The sequence below is a fragment of the Perca fluviatilis genome, chromosome 13 (genome assembly GCF_010015445.1).
Source record: "Perca fluviatilis chromosome 13, GENO_Pfluv_1.0, whole genome shotgun sequence".
Lineage (NCBI taxonomy): Eukaryota > Metazoa > Chordata > Actinopteri > Perciformes > Percidae > Perca > Perca fluviatilis.
The window spans coordinates 1,881,416-1,899,778 of record NC_053124.1 but is presented as its reverse complement, the minus strand read 5'-3'; the positions used below and the strand labels follow the sequence as shown (position 1 = coordinate 1,899,778).

General features: G+C 41.1%; 1 protein-coding gene across 3 annotated transcripts in view; it reads left to right on the top strand.

The window, feature by feature from the left end:
• The first annotated feature begins 2,078 nt into the window (after window positions 1-2,078).
• Window positions 2,079-18,363, top strand: part of glcci1a (glucocorticoid induced 1a) — a 40,712-nt gene continuing 24,427 nt past the window's right edge. Inside the window, exons 1-3 of one of the 3 annotated variants that reach the window (XM_039819734.1) lie at window positions 2,079-2,793; window positions 10,389-10,540; window positions 16,682-16,771. In XM_039819734.1, the coding sequence (XP_039675668.1) occupies window positions 2,448-2,793; window positions 10,389-10,540; window positions 16,682-16,771 (588 nt within the window). In that variant the 5' untranslated portion in view covers window positions 2,079-2,447. The remainder of the gene's footprint in view (window positions 2,794-10,388; window positions 10,541-16,681; window positions 16,772-18,363) is intronic. The other 2 variants (XM_039819733.1, XM_039819735.1) reach the window with 2 other exon arrangements.

Here is an 18,363-nt window from a genome sequence, read left to right as displayed (position 1 = left end):
GTGTGTGTGTATGTATGTATATGTTTATATATCTATGGTTGTTCCCTACCAGTCGTCACCACGGTTGAAATTTGCTCTCTGAATGTGGCCTTGTTTTTGATCCAGCATAATCTTCTACCAGGATTAGGTTATTGTAGTATTTATTATGTTTCCATTAGTTTTACAATTTTTTCAATAGAATGCAGTCAAATTTGTTATTTTGCTCAGTATAACTTTCTGAACTTTCTACCGAAATTCTTTCAAGCCATGACAGCATGTACTGTACCAAGTTTATACCTCCGATATAAAGCTGTATGATTACTTTTTGAATGGTTTTCAATAGTATGAGAACTATTTCTAATAATCAAATGAAACTAATATGTCTGTTTGAGTTGATGTTCAGACTCCGGTAGTGCTAGTTAAATCTACATTAAGAGCTATTGTGAAGGTAATTCCAGTTGCTCCATTATTTCACCCAGGCTTTGTCAGCACATGGCCTCCATTTGCTCTGGCTGGTTATTATTTGAGTCTCTGCCATTTTATGAACCTGGTTTTTTATTTGTGAATGTACGGTACTTGCATAAACCAAGTTACAATCTCTTGTGCTTTATTACTGATAAACACTGTAAAAAAAATGCAGGGGATTTCACTTCAGCGTTCATTCATGTGTTGTTCTTGATTTAGATTGACGTTTGCATCCTGGTTTGAATTATGTTCTCAACAGATTACATGCAGTTGGGTCAATTGACGTCTCCACCAGAGCAATTTTCTTCTGAGTCATTTTGTAAATATGAGCTTTTAAAATGAGCACAGAACTTTTCCTGAGAAGTGGAAATACATTTGCATAGTCAAGATTTCAGTCAGGAATTTACCAATTTACAATACTGTATTTGTATGTTTTGTTTGTACATAATCAAATGTGGTCTCTTCAAACCTGCTGTGCCTTTTAATAAACAGTCAATGTACTTTTCAAATAGTCTTTTAGAAGTAAGCACTTAGTTAACTCCCACTAAAGTTGTCTCTGTTAAACCATCTTATTTCTGAGTGAAAGTATGGCTATGTATTCAGTTGGTTGTAACTGTGGATGGACTTTACAAATAAATGTGAAGAGCATTGTCTAACTTATGACTGTCTCTGTGTACAAAGAAAACTATAATGTTACTGTCACACCAAGAGAGACTGGTTGATTTTGACTTTGGAGTTTTTAGTCTCGACTTGGGACTTGTTGGTCTTGAACTAATTGTTGTTCTTGATTTTGATTTTGACTTACCTGTCTTGATCTCGGACTTGCTAGCTTTGACTTGGGACACGTCGGCCTTGATTTGTGACTTGATGGTCTAATGTGAGACTTGTTAGCCTTGATGTAGGACTTGTTCTTCAGGGACTTACCTGACTTGACCTGGGAATTGTTGATCTTGACATGGGACTTGTTCGCATTTACTTGGGACTTGTTGGTCTCGACGTGTTCTTGACTTCACATAAAATTGTATAGCTAAGCCTTGAGATTTACTCGCGACTTACTAAACCATTACACAGTCTATGATCCCATCTCTGGAATGTACACTTTGGAAAAGAAAATCGCAATGATGACTTGTTTTTTCTTTTTTATTTAGAATGAAGAAAGAACAGAACATAAATTATTTCTGGTAATGTCTGTGATGTTAAGTTAACCTCTTGAATATGTTTGAGTAAAAAAAGACAGAAGTACAGAAGTAGAAAGTTTTGTTTATGCTCTGCAATAAAATGAGAAGAAAGTTCACTTGTTTGAGAGTATACACTTGTGAGTAAATTTCGACAAAGGTTATAATGTTATATTCTTTTTAAATGCCCATTAAGGGTATGCACCTATGGTATGCAGCACCCTCGGTACACATACGGTATTACAAATTCACCTTATTGCCTCTATCAGGTGGTCACCAACTAAGTTCCCATCATAGACTGTTATGATATATATACAATATAACATACAGTCTATGGTTTCCATACATCCAATGACCACCCAATCAACATATCCAGGAAGTAGTTCAGCACCAATCAGAATGTAGTTGTAGGGATTTGGTCCCACCCATTGTCCAACCTCTTCTGTCAGTTGTTGTGTCAACAGAGTCTGACATCTGCGGTCTTGGAAATTGGGTTTGGTGAGTCAGGAGTTACGAGTTTGACAACATGACCATATTGCCTACATAACCTACATAACATGTTTAGGCAGAAGGTTGCTTAACAGTACAGGCGGGCTATTTGCATGTGTAGGCCTACTCGGACACGGAAAAATAAGTTTGAAAGTGAAGACTGTGTAACTCCAGAAACTTTGGTAGCTGGCAAAGTTTGTTAAAATGGATGACGTTAGGTCGTGTGCTAAAACAAAACACATAAAGTGAGGTTGTGAGCTGTTTAAATGACAGGACTATGAACTTGTACCACTCAAATTGTTACATAAACAACATTATCAACTGAACGCGGCTGATATCATGTCAGCGTCACCAGCCAGCTCATCCCAGCAGCGGGTTAAACACAGTGGCTCCCCCACAGCCACCTCTTCCTGTAGCAGCAACACCACCGCGGTCCGGTTGCAGCCTATCCGCGCCACGGTGCCGTACCAGCTTTTGCGTGGAAATCAGCACAGCCCAACCCGCTCTGCTTCCTGCTGCTTCTCAGTAGCCGGGAGCAACACAGGACCGACGACGTCCCGTTGCTCCAGTCCCGCCAACCCGGGTGGAAGCGGCTCTGACAGCAGGCTGGTCCCCAGGCAGAGACTTTCACCACCGGACATCAGGAGCTCACCAGAACGCTCTCCCCACTCTCCTGTTTCCAAAGGTAATGTTGTCCATTAAAGTAAATCAAATGTAGCTTTAATGCACCCATTATCGTTCAGATAGCTTGGTGCTAACTTGCGCTAGGTGTCGTTCTGTCTCGTATGTAGTGAACGTCACGCCAAACTAGCTTTAAACATCTGTCAATTGGATGGTTTCGGCGATTAATGAACACGATACGTGCACTTTCAAATGAAAGACTGGAATATTTCCGAAAAGATGCATGGTATTCTAAAGTTCGGCGTATTTATAATTCACTATCCATCATTACATTTATATAAAACCTCAACTTTAACAGTTTTCCCCAACATTCGCCATCGGACGCCACGTTGTGTTTTGGTAAGCGATGCCAGTTGAAATAGATGGCGAAGCAGCTCGAAATATTACATTTTATTTCATATTAGCGCAGTTTTGTCAATTTTATGTGTACCGTATTGTAAAGTAGACTATCATTATTCAGACAAAGGCTGTGGGAGTTTTTAAAGCTTGTATAACTTTCCCAATAGCCAGACCATCTCAAAATGTCATTCTTTCCGTAGCAAGATTCAGTATAGCGAGCCGTTCTCTCAGTTGCTACGATTTAGCTATCCAAATCGGAGCCAGATGCTAGGCTAGTTGGCTAGCTTTCTAATTGGGTCGTAATGCATTAGGGATCTGATAATTGACGCTATAAACATCGAGAAGGTAGATAATATATAAGCAATATTATCTATATTTCCACAGTTGCTCCCGCAACCATGTTCCAATTTGTATTAACGTTATAGTATCAGTAATATTTTTAGCACACCACAGTTTAAGCTGGTTTGGTGTATTATTCCAGTGTGTTACAATTGCGATTTAAACGGAATAAGTTAATGCAGTTGTTATTACATTACATATTGGCGTTGTCCCTGCTACGATACGATGAGGTAAATATGTCAGGATATGGATGCCTGTGTGGTGATGATGCAGCTCCTGTGTCGTAGATAAACAGGGCTCACTCATCTGCATTATACGACGATTAGCCATATTTTCAGAATCTGCTATGTACACTGAAAGCTTAGTATTAATTCGTTACGTGTATAGGTTGTTTACCATCATTGAAGTGGAAAAAAATATGTCGTCAGCTGGTAGCTCTATGGCAACATTGGGGCCTAAGTGTGAGTGAGACATAAACAGAGCCCTCTGGGTAGGCAGGCCAGCCTCTGCAATATGCATACACACTTATGTGAAGTACTATTTGTCAAATATGGATAAACGAGAATTTACAAAGAGGAATACAATCTTTTTGCAAATGCAACAATGTATTTATAGTGTTTTTGCAATCCAGCCAACATACAGTAGCTATGTGTCATGGCTACTACATCTTGCTACATTTTCTTGTGAAGACCTGTTAGCTCTAATGGTTTGGATCTGTTTTGGATTAAAATATTACAGGCTATGATGTGCACTTGACTTTGTATTTTCCACTCTTAGATATCGTTGCTGGTAGCAGTGGCGTGTCCAGGACAATTTGATCTGGGTTTCCAAGGTGGGGCATGAATCAAGCCAGGGTGGCACTGAGCATGGTGTTCTGGAAACATGCCAACAACCAATAAACACACAGCGATAGCTTACGGAGGGCTGCTAGTGCCATCACTGCCTGACATATACAGTAAGATAGATAGATATATAGATAGATATATATCGCTGGTCGAGTCTCCAGAGGCTGGTTTTAGAACGTAAGGGACGCCACCTGTTTCAACAGCTACTACCTATGTAAATAAAATGATCCATAGTCCATTTTATTTCTATGTTATAAACGATAAGCTGGTCGAAATGGTTGAAAGTTTTAGACGTAGGCTCAACGAACGACGGAGGCTTCAAATGTCAGTGTCATTTCCACGCTTCCCATTCATTTCTATGGGAGCAGCCGTGCAATACATTCTGATGGACCAACAGTTCCCGTGTCTCTGGACGGAGACCAGTGAAGGATATTAGAAGTCACTTTCCCGGTGCTGGCTGAGCGTTACTGAGCAGCCTCCAACTGAGCTTGAAGACGTAGATGTGACGTGAGCAACGTGTCTGAAAGTGTGAAGTCTTCTGGTAGCTGTGCCGAGAGAAATCTCAATCATTCCCAATCTTACAGAGACGGAGAGCGTAGGTATATGTCAGGAGATAAAATAGGCACAGGCTAATTATTGATCACTAACATGCTAGTTAACATTAGTAATTAAACCTAAACAGCTAATGTAAGTCCAAACTGCCTGTGAGCTTCTCCTGTACTATACGGTAATTCCTCTACTATGCGACAGTAAGTCTCGTGGTTATGACACAATCGTTAGCCTATTTTTATAAAAGCGTCTGCTACGGAGCCATAACGTGAGATACAAGGTAATGGAGCCTTTATACATTGTCGTGTTTCTTTAGAAATAAACAATGGACAAATAGAGTCTTTAAACGCTTCAGATGTAAAGTTATTCGCTGTCAAAGTGGCGCCAAAATGAATGGCAGTCAATGGGATGCTAACGGGAGGTGATCGTTTGGTAGCATCAAAATGGCGCCATAGGAGGTTTGAGTTCTGAAGCGAAGCTTATCCCCTTGGGTATTACTTGTGATAAATAAACAGATATTAAAATGTCCTCAGTTCTGAATTTCTGCTACTTTCAGTCTTCTGCTAAGATACAACAAATTGCTTGTTGAATTTAAAACAAATGAAAGCAAATCATTTCCAACATTCTTTTATTGAACAAATGGAACATTGATTTGAATATAAAAGGCAACACTAATAAAAAAAGAATGACAGCTACATTTGAAAGTGCAAGATATTTTCTTTCAACTAACACAACAAATCTCTGTCTTTCGCGATATGTTTATTGCGCCGGTTCTTACTGTCGGTTAAACGGTTAATCATTAAGATCCCTAGGGTGCACCTAAATGATGTGCTGGTGCACCCAAATGAAAGAATTTGACGCACTAGTGCAGTCAATGTAAAAAGTTAGTCCGGAGCCCTGATATAGAAATGAGATGCAAAACCTGTGAGATGGTCTTTTAAATAGAGCCTTCTGAATAATTGATTAGCCCCTGGTGGGAGCGTTTCTCTGCGGTTTGAGATGGTCATATGACTCAAAGTCATGCTGGGTGACCTTGTTATCCCAGAGAGGTTTTCAGCATCAACCAGATGTAAGAATGACCTCACAGAGTCCAGACAGTCTCTAAATACCGGTAACTAACATGTAAACACTTACACACAGTGGTTGTATAATTCACACAAGACTTATGGCTCTACTGAATCACTGGCAATACTGCAGTGTTGTTCTGGTCAACAACAACCGTAACTGTTTTTTAAAAGTTCCTTATCGTCCTCTATCTTCTTCCTTATTTGTATTGTTATTATTTTTATTGATAATTATATGAATCTTACTCACCTCCTGATATTAACAGTATTGCAACAAATTAGTCTTGCATTGCCAGACCTTCCTCCACAACGCTGCAGAGGAGGGTCTGGTTAGTCCACACAACATTCCCAGGATGGGAGAAAAACGTGCTCTGGTTTATTGGCATTTCTTTGAACCAATCACAATCCTCTTGTGCCAGACACAGCAACGGTGCCTCTGCAAAATAGTCTCAGGAAGGAACTTGTTTTGGTGTAACATGTGTACGTTCAAAAGTTGTTTTAGTGACGCAACAGAAATCTCAGATTGGACAGATAGTCTAGCTAGCTGTCTGGATTTACCCTGCAGAGATCTGAGGAGCAGTTAACCATAGTCCTCACAAATCCACCAGAGGTTAGAATGCCAACACAAAGAAAGAGGAAGGGGACGGACATCTGGCCGAAAATCAGGGACATCCGGCGGAACCTCCAGAGTCACCAGATCTATCCCGTAAATAAAACGTTGTCGATATAGACTACAACAAATCAAACGAAACTAAAGTGCACACTGACTGTGGCTTTACCACCCTGAAGTATTTAGCATTCCTGCTTCAGCTTCCAGACCGTGGTCGGGGCTTTGATGCTCACTTTGGGGCTGAGTTCACACCGAGGCGAAATGTTCGCGTCGCATTAATCGCATGTTTGATCGCGGGATCATATTGGGATCATTTGTGTTTTAATTAATAATTAAGATTAAGATTATTATAATTAATTAATCTGCCCGTTAAAGGAAGTTTTTCCTCGCCACTGTCGCACCAAGTGCTTGGTCGTGGGAAATCGTTGGGTCTTTGTAAATTATAGTGTGTGGTCTAGACCTACTCTATCCTTAAGGTGTACTGAGATAACTCCTGTTGTGATTTGACACTATAAATAAAATTGAATTGAAACAATGGAGGCCTTGGTGCTCTTTGCTAGGTAGGCCTAGTTATAGTAGATACTACTGGTCTAGAAAAGTCTTTCTAAAGAGGAGCAACCTTGTTGAGCTACTTAACATATTTGGAAGATCACGGCCAAGTTGAATTTAGTCCCTTGAGTGAACTTGTAATCCAGTGGATTTATAAAGGGACCTAGCCCTGTACCTTGTTTAATAGGATAATCTACTGTTGGACCAGAAGCCAAGACACCAGATTACTACAGGAACACTGGCCAGATGAGTCATCATGTGTGAGCACGCATAGGATTAGTAGATGTGGTCATTATTCTTTTGCCCTCAGAATGTGACAATGTAGCTATTATATATTACCATAGAGCATGTTTCAGAAGATGTATTTTGATGGAAGGGTTTGGCATAGGGCTAAACGATTTGGGGGGGGAAATAGAATTACGATTTTTCTGCCAGATATTGCGACTCAATTCGATTTGCGTTTTTTGTTGTTGTTGTAAAGTTTAGCTTCAAGCTATAGTGCTTAGTTTCTGTCTCCTCCATGAGGAATTCTACACTGTTGGCACGTCCACATGATACAAGCCTTCGGTGACAACGCACCACCCCCACTCCTCCTCCAAACAGTTGCTAGTAGCCAAGGAGGACACAGAGGATTAAAAACATGATCGAATTTCGATTTGCAAACAAATTAATCGTTCAGCCCTAGTTTGGCAGTTGTTGGAGCTTAATAAATCTGTGCGTTGATTTTTGTTTGAAACTTACAAGAGTGGTTTCACATTTACATTTAAGACCAAGAATGCTCCAGTCAAAACCAATTGCAGTTCCGTTCTTAGTAGCTAATGTAGACCGCATTCTGCAGTAATGATTTTTTATATTATTTTATGGACACATAAAGAAATGCTATGTTCAAAGAAGAATAACATTTGAATTAAGTGGTTCCAATTTAAACTGTAGCCACCACTACTATGCACACTTACATTTCATACAGTCATCTAATTACAGAGCTAACAGGCTGTCTAATATACACTCACCTAAAGGATTATTAGGAACAACATACTAATACCGTGTTTGACCCTATTCTATCAATATGGGCCAACATTTCTAAAGAATGCTTCCAGCACTTTGTTGAATCAATGGCACAAAGAATTAAGGCAGTTCTGAAGGTGAAAGGGATCCCCCACACCATTACATTGTAGCCTCATTTCTCTATTTTTAGTGGAGATGAGTGGTACCCGGTGGGGTCTTCTGCTGGTGTAGCCCATTCGCCTCAAGGTTGTGCGTGTTGTGGCTTCACAAATGCTTTGCTGCATACCTCGGTTGTAACGCTATTTGAGTCAAAGTTGATCTTCTATCAGCTGGAATCAGTCGGCCCATTCTCCTCTGACCTCTAACATCAACAAGGCATTTTTACCCCCCAGGACTGCAGCATACTGGATGTTTTTCCTTTTTCAGACCATTCTTTGTAAACCCTAGAAATGGTTGTGCGTTAGAATCCCAGTAACTGAGCAGATTGTGAAATACTCAGACCAGCCCGTCTGGCACCAACAACCACGCCACGCTCAAAGTTGCTTAGATCACCTTTCTTTCCCATTCTGACATTCAGTTTGGAGTGAGTGTATTTCCATGTGTACTCTTTACACCCTTCATGGTGTTGACATAGATATGGAGCCATAAATATGGAAACAAAACACATAAACACACATACTGTACAGAGAGTGAGAACACAAGCCTTGCACCAGTTTCTGAGGTCAGTGTGAAGTTGGTTTGCTAGTGAGATATTTTTAACAGGTTTAGGCCCAGAGCAAATGACAGCCACTGGAGTGTTAAAGCCAGTGGAGAAGGGCCTTAGCTCGCCTAATGTGTTTGACTTTACTCAGCAGCTAGTCCCTAACTAGCTTTCATTCATTCCTCTCCTCTCTGGGCGGAGATATAGGCTCCCTAGAGCAAAAACAAACGGGACAAATTTTCTTTGGTTCCTTGTGCAATTAAAGCTGTTAACTTGCATAACTCTTGAATCCACATTTTTTATTAGTGTCACTTGGGCCTTCTCAGTGACACTGTTAGAAATCACTTTTCCATACAATCTCAAGGGATTTTATTTGACACTGTCCATTTTTTAAGTGAGGAAATTGTTCTTAATCAATCTGTGGGTTGTGTGCTGCTAGGATGTTTTATGCCTTGTTTATTGTGTTGTTGTTTTGTAGTTTTTTTGTAAATCAAATTTGTCCTTGAGGGACAATAAAGAACCTGCTCTGCCTTTGACAAAATGAAAGCTCAGATGGGCCAATCAGGAATCTTGCTCCTTATGAGGTCATAAGGAGCGAGGTTACCTCCCCTTTCTCTGCTTTGCCCACCCATGAGAGAGAGAGAGACATTGTGGCTTTCAAACGAGCAAAGTGGCAGTTGGTCAAGGCCACACCCCCACCCTCCAACTTGCCCCCCCTCTCTCCTCCTCAATAGCATTTAAAGCTACAGACACAGAAATGGCACATCCTAAGGAAAGCTCTAGTGGCTGTAATTCTGCACCAAGGCTGAATTTTGGGAAAGAGACAGACACAGAGCTGTAGCCGAGACAAAGTAGCGACATTTTTAAGTCATTAACTTTATCGGTTATCAGGCAAATAAAACGCTGCCTGATACAGATAATCTGCAGACTGACAAAAACAGCCCGATAATCAGCAAGGGCCGATAATCGGTCTATCACTATTCTGAACTGAACTCTGATATTCCAGGGGATGTGCAAAGGTTCACGGTATTAAGAATAACTGTCACGGAGCACAGCGGACCAAAAAGCACAACTCCGAGCAGAGGGTAAAAGGTAATGGAGCTTTATTGTACAGAGTACAATCACAGGCGAAGGTAACAAAATCGGCAGGCAAAAGATGTGGTCAAAATACAGACTAGAGATCTACAAAAACACTGGGAAGGTAACACGAGGGATAACGCTGGAAAGTGAGACACATAAGGTACTACAACAATCTGGCAAATGACAAAGGACACAAGGTGAGTACATATGCGCTGGGACAGGGGAAGACGATTACACACAGGTGACACACATTAGGGAAGGGAGGCTAATCACAAAGACAGACAAAGATGGAAAGACAAGTGACCTGAAACAGAGACAGACAGTGAATTAGCAAAATAAAACAGGAAGTCAGGGAAACAAAACATGAACTAAGAGCGGGAACTGGATGTGACAATTACCTTGTCTGCTGTTTGGTGCTAGATAGGTAGTGTACAGGGGGTTCATCAGAGCTTTTATGCCTGTTTGAAATTTACATTGAGCTAATATTGCACTGTCTTTGTGGTCTTTTTATCTGTGCAGTTGAAAGAACAAAATCCCACCAGGTGCGGAGCTTGGGGGCCATTTGGCGGACTCCCTCCCAGGGCACTATTACTGGACCCTACCTCATTGGGCAGTGGCCTCGTGACACCCATGTGCACTACCCATCTTGTATGAAAGATAAATCCACACAGGTAAGCACAACCCCCACGTCCCTTACATTTGCTGTATCCTGTCCCCTACAGAGATGAAGTCATGTGGCATTTTGTAGTAATGAGGTGAGGATTTGTATATCATCTGCATAGAGACTAATCTTATGATGTGTGTTGGGTGTTTGGATTCCTTTTATGTAGATGTTCTGATGAATGGCTGCTGCTAACGGTTTGATGAAAATGGTGAGCTAGCGTCCATATATAGGGGTTTATTTCTCGACGCAGAGGCCCAGGGTTCGAAGCCGACCTGCTGCCCCTTTCTGCATGTCTTCTCCCTCTTTCCCCCTTTCATATCTGAGTTGTCCTATCAATTGAAGGTGGAAAAGCCCAAAAAATGATCTTTAAAAAAGAAAATGGCGAATAGAGAGAATCTTTGCCTAGTCCCCCCTGTGCAGTGGGAAGCTGTGTGATGTTTGTCCATTGGTGATGACAGTGGCTGAGGGTTAAGTGTACAGAATCTTGACCTAGTTAATAAATGATTCCCCAAAGACAAATATTTCTAATGCGGTAAAGAGAAATTTTCAGTTCATCCTATCAAAGGCTTTTTCTGTATCTATGATGGTTCCTGCTTGTTGTAGTAATGCATTAAATACATTACATGCATTAAATGGCTATGTGTGTTATTGGTTGAGTGTATACCTTTTGATAAAGCCGGTTTAGGATGGATTATGGATAGGCCTGGGCGATACGGTTGAGAGGTATATCACGATATTGCTTGATCATATTGATCGATTTTGATAACTATTCATAATTTTAATTACCTAAAAAGACTAAGAACACACATGCAGAATTTAAACATTTCTGTTTAACACTTAATATAACATTCAACTGTTCTTCAATTATCAACCCCAATGTAGACACAACAATGAAAAACACACAAATACTGTTAATAAGTATTACAAATCCAGCTGCTAGATTTGGTGGTCCTGTCTCTTATCGGTATATATTGAACATGTTTATATTCATATTGATCAAGGTTGGGGCCTTTGCTAGGCTTCAGAGGGGTTGAAATGTGTTCCTATTTGCTTGAAGCCGTGAAGTATGTTCCCTGATTTACCCCCCCCCCCAACTTTCTCGTTGTCCGAAGTTTTAAAAATTCCGTTATAATCTATTTTTTACCCGTCATTTTAATTTGCCTAATATACTGACCAAGCTTAGATTATGCATTTATAAGGGCATGACCCTTCATCATCTTCTTCAGTTTCACCATCTGCAGCTTGAGCCTGAGTGAGGACTGTATGAGTCACCACTATCAGTCTTTATGGGTCACATGTAAAGGATTTAAAATGTATTTTGAGGACAGCAAAGAAGGTTTATTATATTATTCACAGGCCAGACTGAATCACCTCACACGGGCCTTGTGTCTGTCTATTGTGGGCATACTGTATCCACTCGTTGCCCATGCTTTGACTTCAGTGTTGGCTCTGACTGGAAAATATTGGTATCATTTTATTTGTTATAGTAATGTTTTGTCATGTCTGACCTTAAAGCATGCCCACACCATCCTGCCCTGTGATCCTCTCACGCTGTTCAACCTCAGATGCCCCCCCCCCCCAACACACACACACACACACACACACACACACACTGGTCTTCACATCCTGTTTCTTCCAGGTTGTGTGACATTTACCACATACGCATCTGTGGGCCTTCAAAAGCCAGATGACCTCTTTGCTCTGATCTTACAGTTTATTATTAACTATTGAAGTGATACGAAGGCATGATTGTGAGAGTATGCATGTGTGGTGCTACTGTTTGACAGATGGTTGTTAATACAGGCATGTCTTCATCTCTTACTCCAGCCTGCTGACTTTAAAGGCTCTGACACACAGACGAGGTCAGTGACTCGAGTCTGTTCGTTGTGTTCTGTGTCGTCCGTCGGAGGGGCCGTCGGCCTTCATTTAGGCCGATTTGACATGTTGAATCGGAGGGCGGGCAGTCGGACTCAATGACAAATCTGATTGGTGGTGCGCTTGCCCTTGACTAGTGAATCAGTGCACTTATGTTAGCGTGACGAACGCCTCTCAAAATCTGACAAAAATCTTTCAAACTGACCTTTGTCGATCAAAAAAAACAGACAGATTCAGCAACTGTATGGTCTATTTCTCCCTTAAAATGTTTTCAGAAACACGTTTCGGTGAACTATTTTCATAAAATACGAGATCGTATTCTGAACAAGCCGCCATTAATGGTAGGCTTTGAAATTCGGGAGAAGACGGACTCACGTGACGCATTCGTCATTTCCGGTTTTCATTTTAGTTTTTTACCACTTTGTGGTAGTTTTGCATCAGTTCCTTTTTGCATTAATGTACTGTAGCATGGTGTCCTCAGCCCACTTCATCCTCACCAAGACAGAGGATAGGAAAACCGAATAATGGGGACATTCTGTAGCAACTGACTTGCTGCTGAAAATAAACAAATGGCCCTTTGAGTTGGACACATTAAGCAAGACAGCAGTTCAGTTTCCTCTGGGTGTTATATATGCTTGGATGAGACACTTTCAGAGTTCTTCAGAGTTCACTGTAGTCCTCTGCTCTTTCACTGTGTCGCAGAACCCAGCTTAGTTTTTACTGAGGTGTGTGTGTGTGTGTGGGTATGTGTGTATACATGCGAGTCTGCCCATGCTGCCTCTATGAATTTGTCACGTTGCTAATCCATTGCTGGAATAGTCAAAGCTTTTGATAATCTCTTTGACAGACTTTAGTGATAACAATGTAACCATAACTTATAGGGTTGATGGCCAAAACTACAAAAATATTGTACCATCCAAATTGTGATAAATGTGAATGATCCTTCAAGAGTCAGTGAGATTGAGACATTGTTTAATGAGCTCAGATCTAGGGGTGTAACAATACATCGATCTGGATCGATTCAAAGTGAATATATCCATTTTTCATCATATTTTTTATTAGTGCAAATAGACAGGAAAGAGGGGAGAGAGAGGGTATGACACGCAGCAAAGGGTCGTGGGTACATATTGTCATCTTTAAGGTGTGCCTTTTTTTTTATTTCCACTTTATATTCTTTTTATTAAAAAGAATAATTTTTCATTTTTATGACTGGAAGGGCTAAGTAATAAGATTGTCAAATAGTATTTTAGTTGCTTTTTGTGAGTTGATTTAATTGGATCTGATTGTGTTAAATGGCCATTAATGATATTGTCTCATATGGATCGCAGGACCATGAATCGAATTCGTATTGTGGCAGACTTTGTGAAATAAGAAAATATTGTCAATGTTTCCATAGGTTTATGGAAGAATTAGGTGCGCATATTTGGCGGGGGGGTTTAGGCGTCTGTCCTAGAAACAATGTGATGTTTTGGATCATTATTATTGCTAAAGACAAAACTTAAAGCTAAAGAGGTCCAACTACAGTCAATAGATCTGAGAAAAGTCTTTTTAGTTAGTTGATGCTTTTTTCTGTTTTGGGCACTTTTTTTTGCTGTTTTGGGCACTTTTATGGCTGTTTTGGTGCTTTTTAAACTGTTTTGGGCACTTTTTTTTTCGCTGTTGTTGGCGCTTTTTCAGCTGGTTTGGGCACTTTTTTGCCGCATTTCACATTCATTCAGCTTACAGGGCTCGACATTAAGGGCCGTTACAGAGTCAACGCGAGCAACGCGAACAAGCAACGCGAGCGACGCGCTCCCTTTCATAGTCTAAACAGTGGACGCAAGTAGACGCAAGCGTCACGGGCGATGCGTGAAATGCAATACACCGCCCACGCAACAGGGGGTAGCAGAGTGCTCCACGGTGTTCGGTCGGCAGAGCCAGACCCTCCCGGAGAGTGGCTCTCATCAGGGAGCAGCTGGCTGGCTGACTTCTTTTTATCAGATGCTGGCGTGTTTCCCCACCAGTACAGTGTGCTACGATTGGGTAGCACTGACCAATACATTAATAAAAGGTCGCGTAAACATGGTTTAGCAGGTTTTAAAAATATATAAATACATTTGGGTCTCTCTCTCTCTCCTGCTGTACGCTATTTCAGCCTCTTGAGGAGGGCACACAACATAGACACACACACACACACACAACGTTGATACATACCGAAAAATGTGACTCAGTAGTCCTATGTTTGATGAATTTGCTCAGCTAAGTTGATTCAATATTTTTGGATAATGTACAATATAGTATCCTATATTTAAATATAGGGCACTACTACAATACATGCAGTGTCGCCCCCACCGACAACGCATAGTATTGTGCGCACCGGCGCGTCGCGTATCAAAAACTAGGACGACACATTTGGCTACGCATCGACGCATAATGGCGGCCGAAGCGTAGCGATGCGTAGCCTTGCGGACGCGTATCGATGCGTTGACTCTGTAACGGCCCTAAGGCTTGTCCGCTTGTCCGGGACAAGTGGATTTTTTGTAGGGCAAGTGGAAGAGAAATTTACTTAGTTAAAAGTTAAAATTCAAACAAAATAATAACATTTTTAGTTCACGTTATGTGCCATTCATTACGTCTGTGTTACCGATTTGAAACAATACATTTTTTCCCCCGCAATCCCGGGCAGCGGACCCAGCGGTAGCCGGTCAGCGAGCCACTAACGTTAGACCCAGCCTGATGTTCAGCTCGTTCTCTGTAAGCAATGTAGCATGAAAGCACGGCGAACCTGTCGGTGTTAGTTAGCTATAGTTAGCTTGCTAACTCCGCCTTAACGTTACCTCCTCGCCACATCCTTGACAGAAAACGAGAGACCCGGTGCTAATACGGCACCGGTGCCTTAACGACCGTTATCTTCGGTTCCACTGAAATGCCTGCGCTTCTCTCTGATGCTCCGAAAACGGACGTTAGAGGCAACCTAAACATCGCCGCATGTCACGCTAGTTAACTTGGCAACAGGTAACGTTAGCTTACCATTAGCTAGCAGCTGGAGTAAACACGGTTAAGATGCTGACAGCTAAACGGTGTAAAAGTTTGTATTTCACTGGAGAGGAACGTATGACAGTGTGCAGCTGCTGTTGTCGGAAAACACAGATGTTGCGTTCACTTGAAATTGGCCTCGCCATCGTCGTGCTGCATTCAAAGTTGTTGTAAAATACCCTTTTCCCATCTAGTGGTCGTTTTTGCCGTTCTAATGTCGTTTTTTTTGTGCTCCTTTTTGAAACAAATAAATAAATAATATGCGGATTAAATATCAGGTAATAATCAACTGTAAAGTAGCTACACCTTTTTAAAGGATCTCTAAATCAGCCTCTGCTGGGTAGAAATTAGTGAAATTGTATACTAAAATAAAATAAAAAAAGTTAACACCAACATTTAGTGACAAAATCCATTGTTATGATTACAAAATTATGTTTGATATAAGTTCAAGTTTAAGTCACCACTACCTCTGGTCAAAATATTGACTTAGTATTTCAGAATATAAACTAAGAATCTCAAAGTAATGAGAACATGTAAAATATTGACTTAGTATCTCAATATATTGACTTAGTAACTCAGAATATTGACTAAGAATCTCAAACCAATGAGAACATTTAAAATATTGATTTACAATCTCAATAAATTGACTCAACATCTCAAATTATCGACTTAGTATCTCAATATATTGACTATGTAACTTAGAATATTGACTAGGAATCTGAAAGTAATGACAAACTTTAAAATACTGACTTAGAATCTCAATATATTGACTTCTGCACACCAGCGTGCAACATATTACTTTGTATTATGGAGTCTGGAGATCCTTTTTTCTTGTTGAAGGGGAAATCTATTGTTGGGACACGTTTGTTTCTACTGTTTCAACTGAATTTTATTAATGTTGATAGTATTTGGATGCTTTCAACGGTTTGTTCAAATTCTACATTAGTAAAACAATTTATTTTTATAAAATGATGAATCTTTACCCGGACAAGTGACTTTTATGCATGGACAAGTGAAACGTAAATTTACTTGTCCAAAGGACAAGTGCCTCAAAAAGTTAATGTCAAGCCCTGAGCTTAGGAGCTGCCAAAAACGGCTCAGGTGCCACACCTAAGACTTATGATGGCAGGGAAAACCCTGATTGTATTGTTGTCCAAAGGAGTGATTTAATACTGTATCGTGATAAAACTTGTGATTCACACCCCTACTCAGATCCAGGTATGCTCATAGTAATGTGTAGCTGTAATGCTCTTTTCAGACTCCTGGATGTTGGAGTGAGGAAACGAGAGAGAAGAGGAGCACCCACCAGCGCTCTGCGTCCTGGGGCAGCGCCGACCAGCTCAAAGAGGCATGACACTAACATGACGACAGATACAAACACATTTAGGTCAAATCTTTGGTTTGATGCCTGTACATGTGCCCAACATGGAGCCATATGTACACATGCAGTAGTAATGGAATATGCCATTAAGTACTGACATGGATACCAACAGGTTGGATTGGGGTGCTTCAGGTTTCACTTTAAACTAAACAAAAAATTGTTTGGTGTCATCCTTTAAATACCAAGGCTGAACTTTAAAAGATTTCAATTCCATGTTGGAGTACTCACACCAACATAGTTTATCTCATAAACTCAGACAATAGTTACTTTCTGTCTTAAAGGGGAACTCCACCAATATTAAACTCTATACTGCATATGTATAAAAGTTGTATAAAGCCTTTTGTGTCTCCAGATGGAGCTGTGTACGTCACTTTATTCAGCGTGTGTCTGAAGTCGGCTTGGGCTAGTGTAAAAAAATTCAAACCGGTTTGATATCAAGCCAAACACTGGACCAATATACTGATTTTTACCACTAGGTGTTGCACCTGACTCAGCTGCTCCCGAGTGAGACTAAAGCTTAGTTTATGGTAGCCGCGGTGTTCCGGGCGCGAGGTGCGCGCGCCCGAAAATGACGTCACCACATCTGTCGTTTCCAGCGCGAAGGCTCTGCAAGCTGTCGCTTGGCATTTCTGCCTTTATTGGATAGGAAAGCTGAGAGAGGGGGGGAGACATGCAGGAAAATGGTCACAGGTCAGATTCGAACCCTGAACCTTCTGCGTCGAGGAATAAACCTCTGCACACATGCGCCGCTCTACAAACTGAGCTAACCGGCCACACATCTGAATCTTTGTAACTCCGTGCCCACTGCGCATGCTGCACTTTCAGTTTAACCTGGTTGGCTGGGAAAAGCAGGTTTGTCTTGACAAACATCTGTGTGCTTCTTCGTGTAGAGACCACAGAGAGTCAAACAGCCTTAAATATGTGTTCAGAGAGAGACACCACACTGGCAAAAGAAGAAATATTTTGCTGAAGATTGTGGAAAAACATGAGAGATCGCTTTGTCAAAGCTAAAAAAACGGCTTCATAGAAAGAGTGTTCTTAACAGTGTTACAGGCAGACAGGCAGCTTGGGTTTCCTCAGGCAGCTTTTTTCAACTACAACTCATTTTAAATATATAGCATGTGCGTACACACGGGAAAATATATTGGAGGTACATTCCCGAGTCTGACCTTTCATTGGCTACCACTCTGAAAAAGTTAACTCGGAGTCGACTTTTGGAGAGCGGGGACAGTTGTGAACATCCAGGCACTTTCGGCGCTGTCAGCGAAATTCGCTCATACCGCTGTTCTCATAGGGAATTAATTGAATCACTCCGCTCTGCCGCTATTTTTAGCTGCCTGTGGAAACCCAGCATATTGCACCTCAAATAAATGATGCAAGCTCAGCTACATTATCATGGCAATAGTAGTTTACTACATCGGAGCTATTTTCTCGACATCCATGTACACGACATACACATCCGTGTTTGGCGGTGGCGTCAGTTTTATTCCGACCGCAGCAGAAAGCTCCGCTGTGCTTGAGCTTCAGAAATGCTCGGGGAAATGTAGCTTGTGTGGACG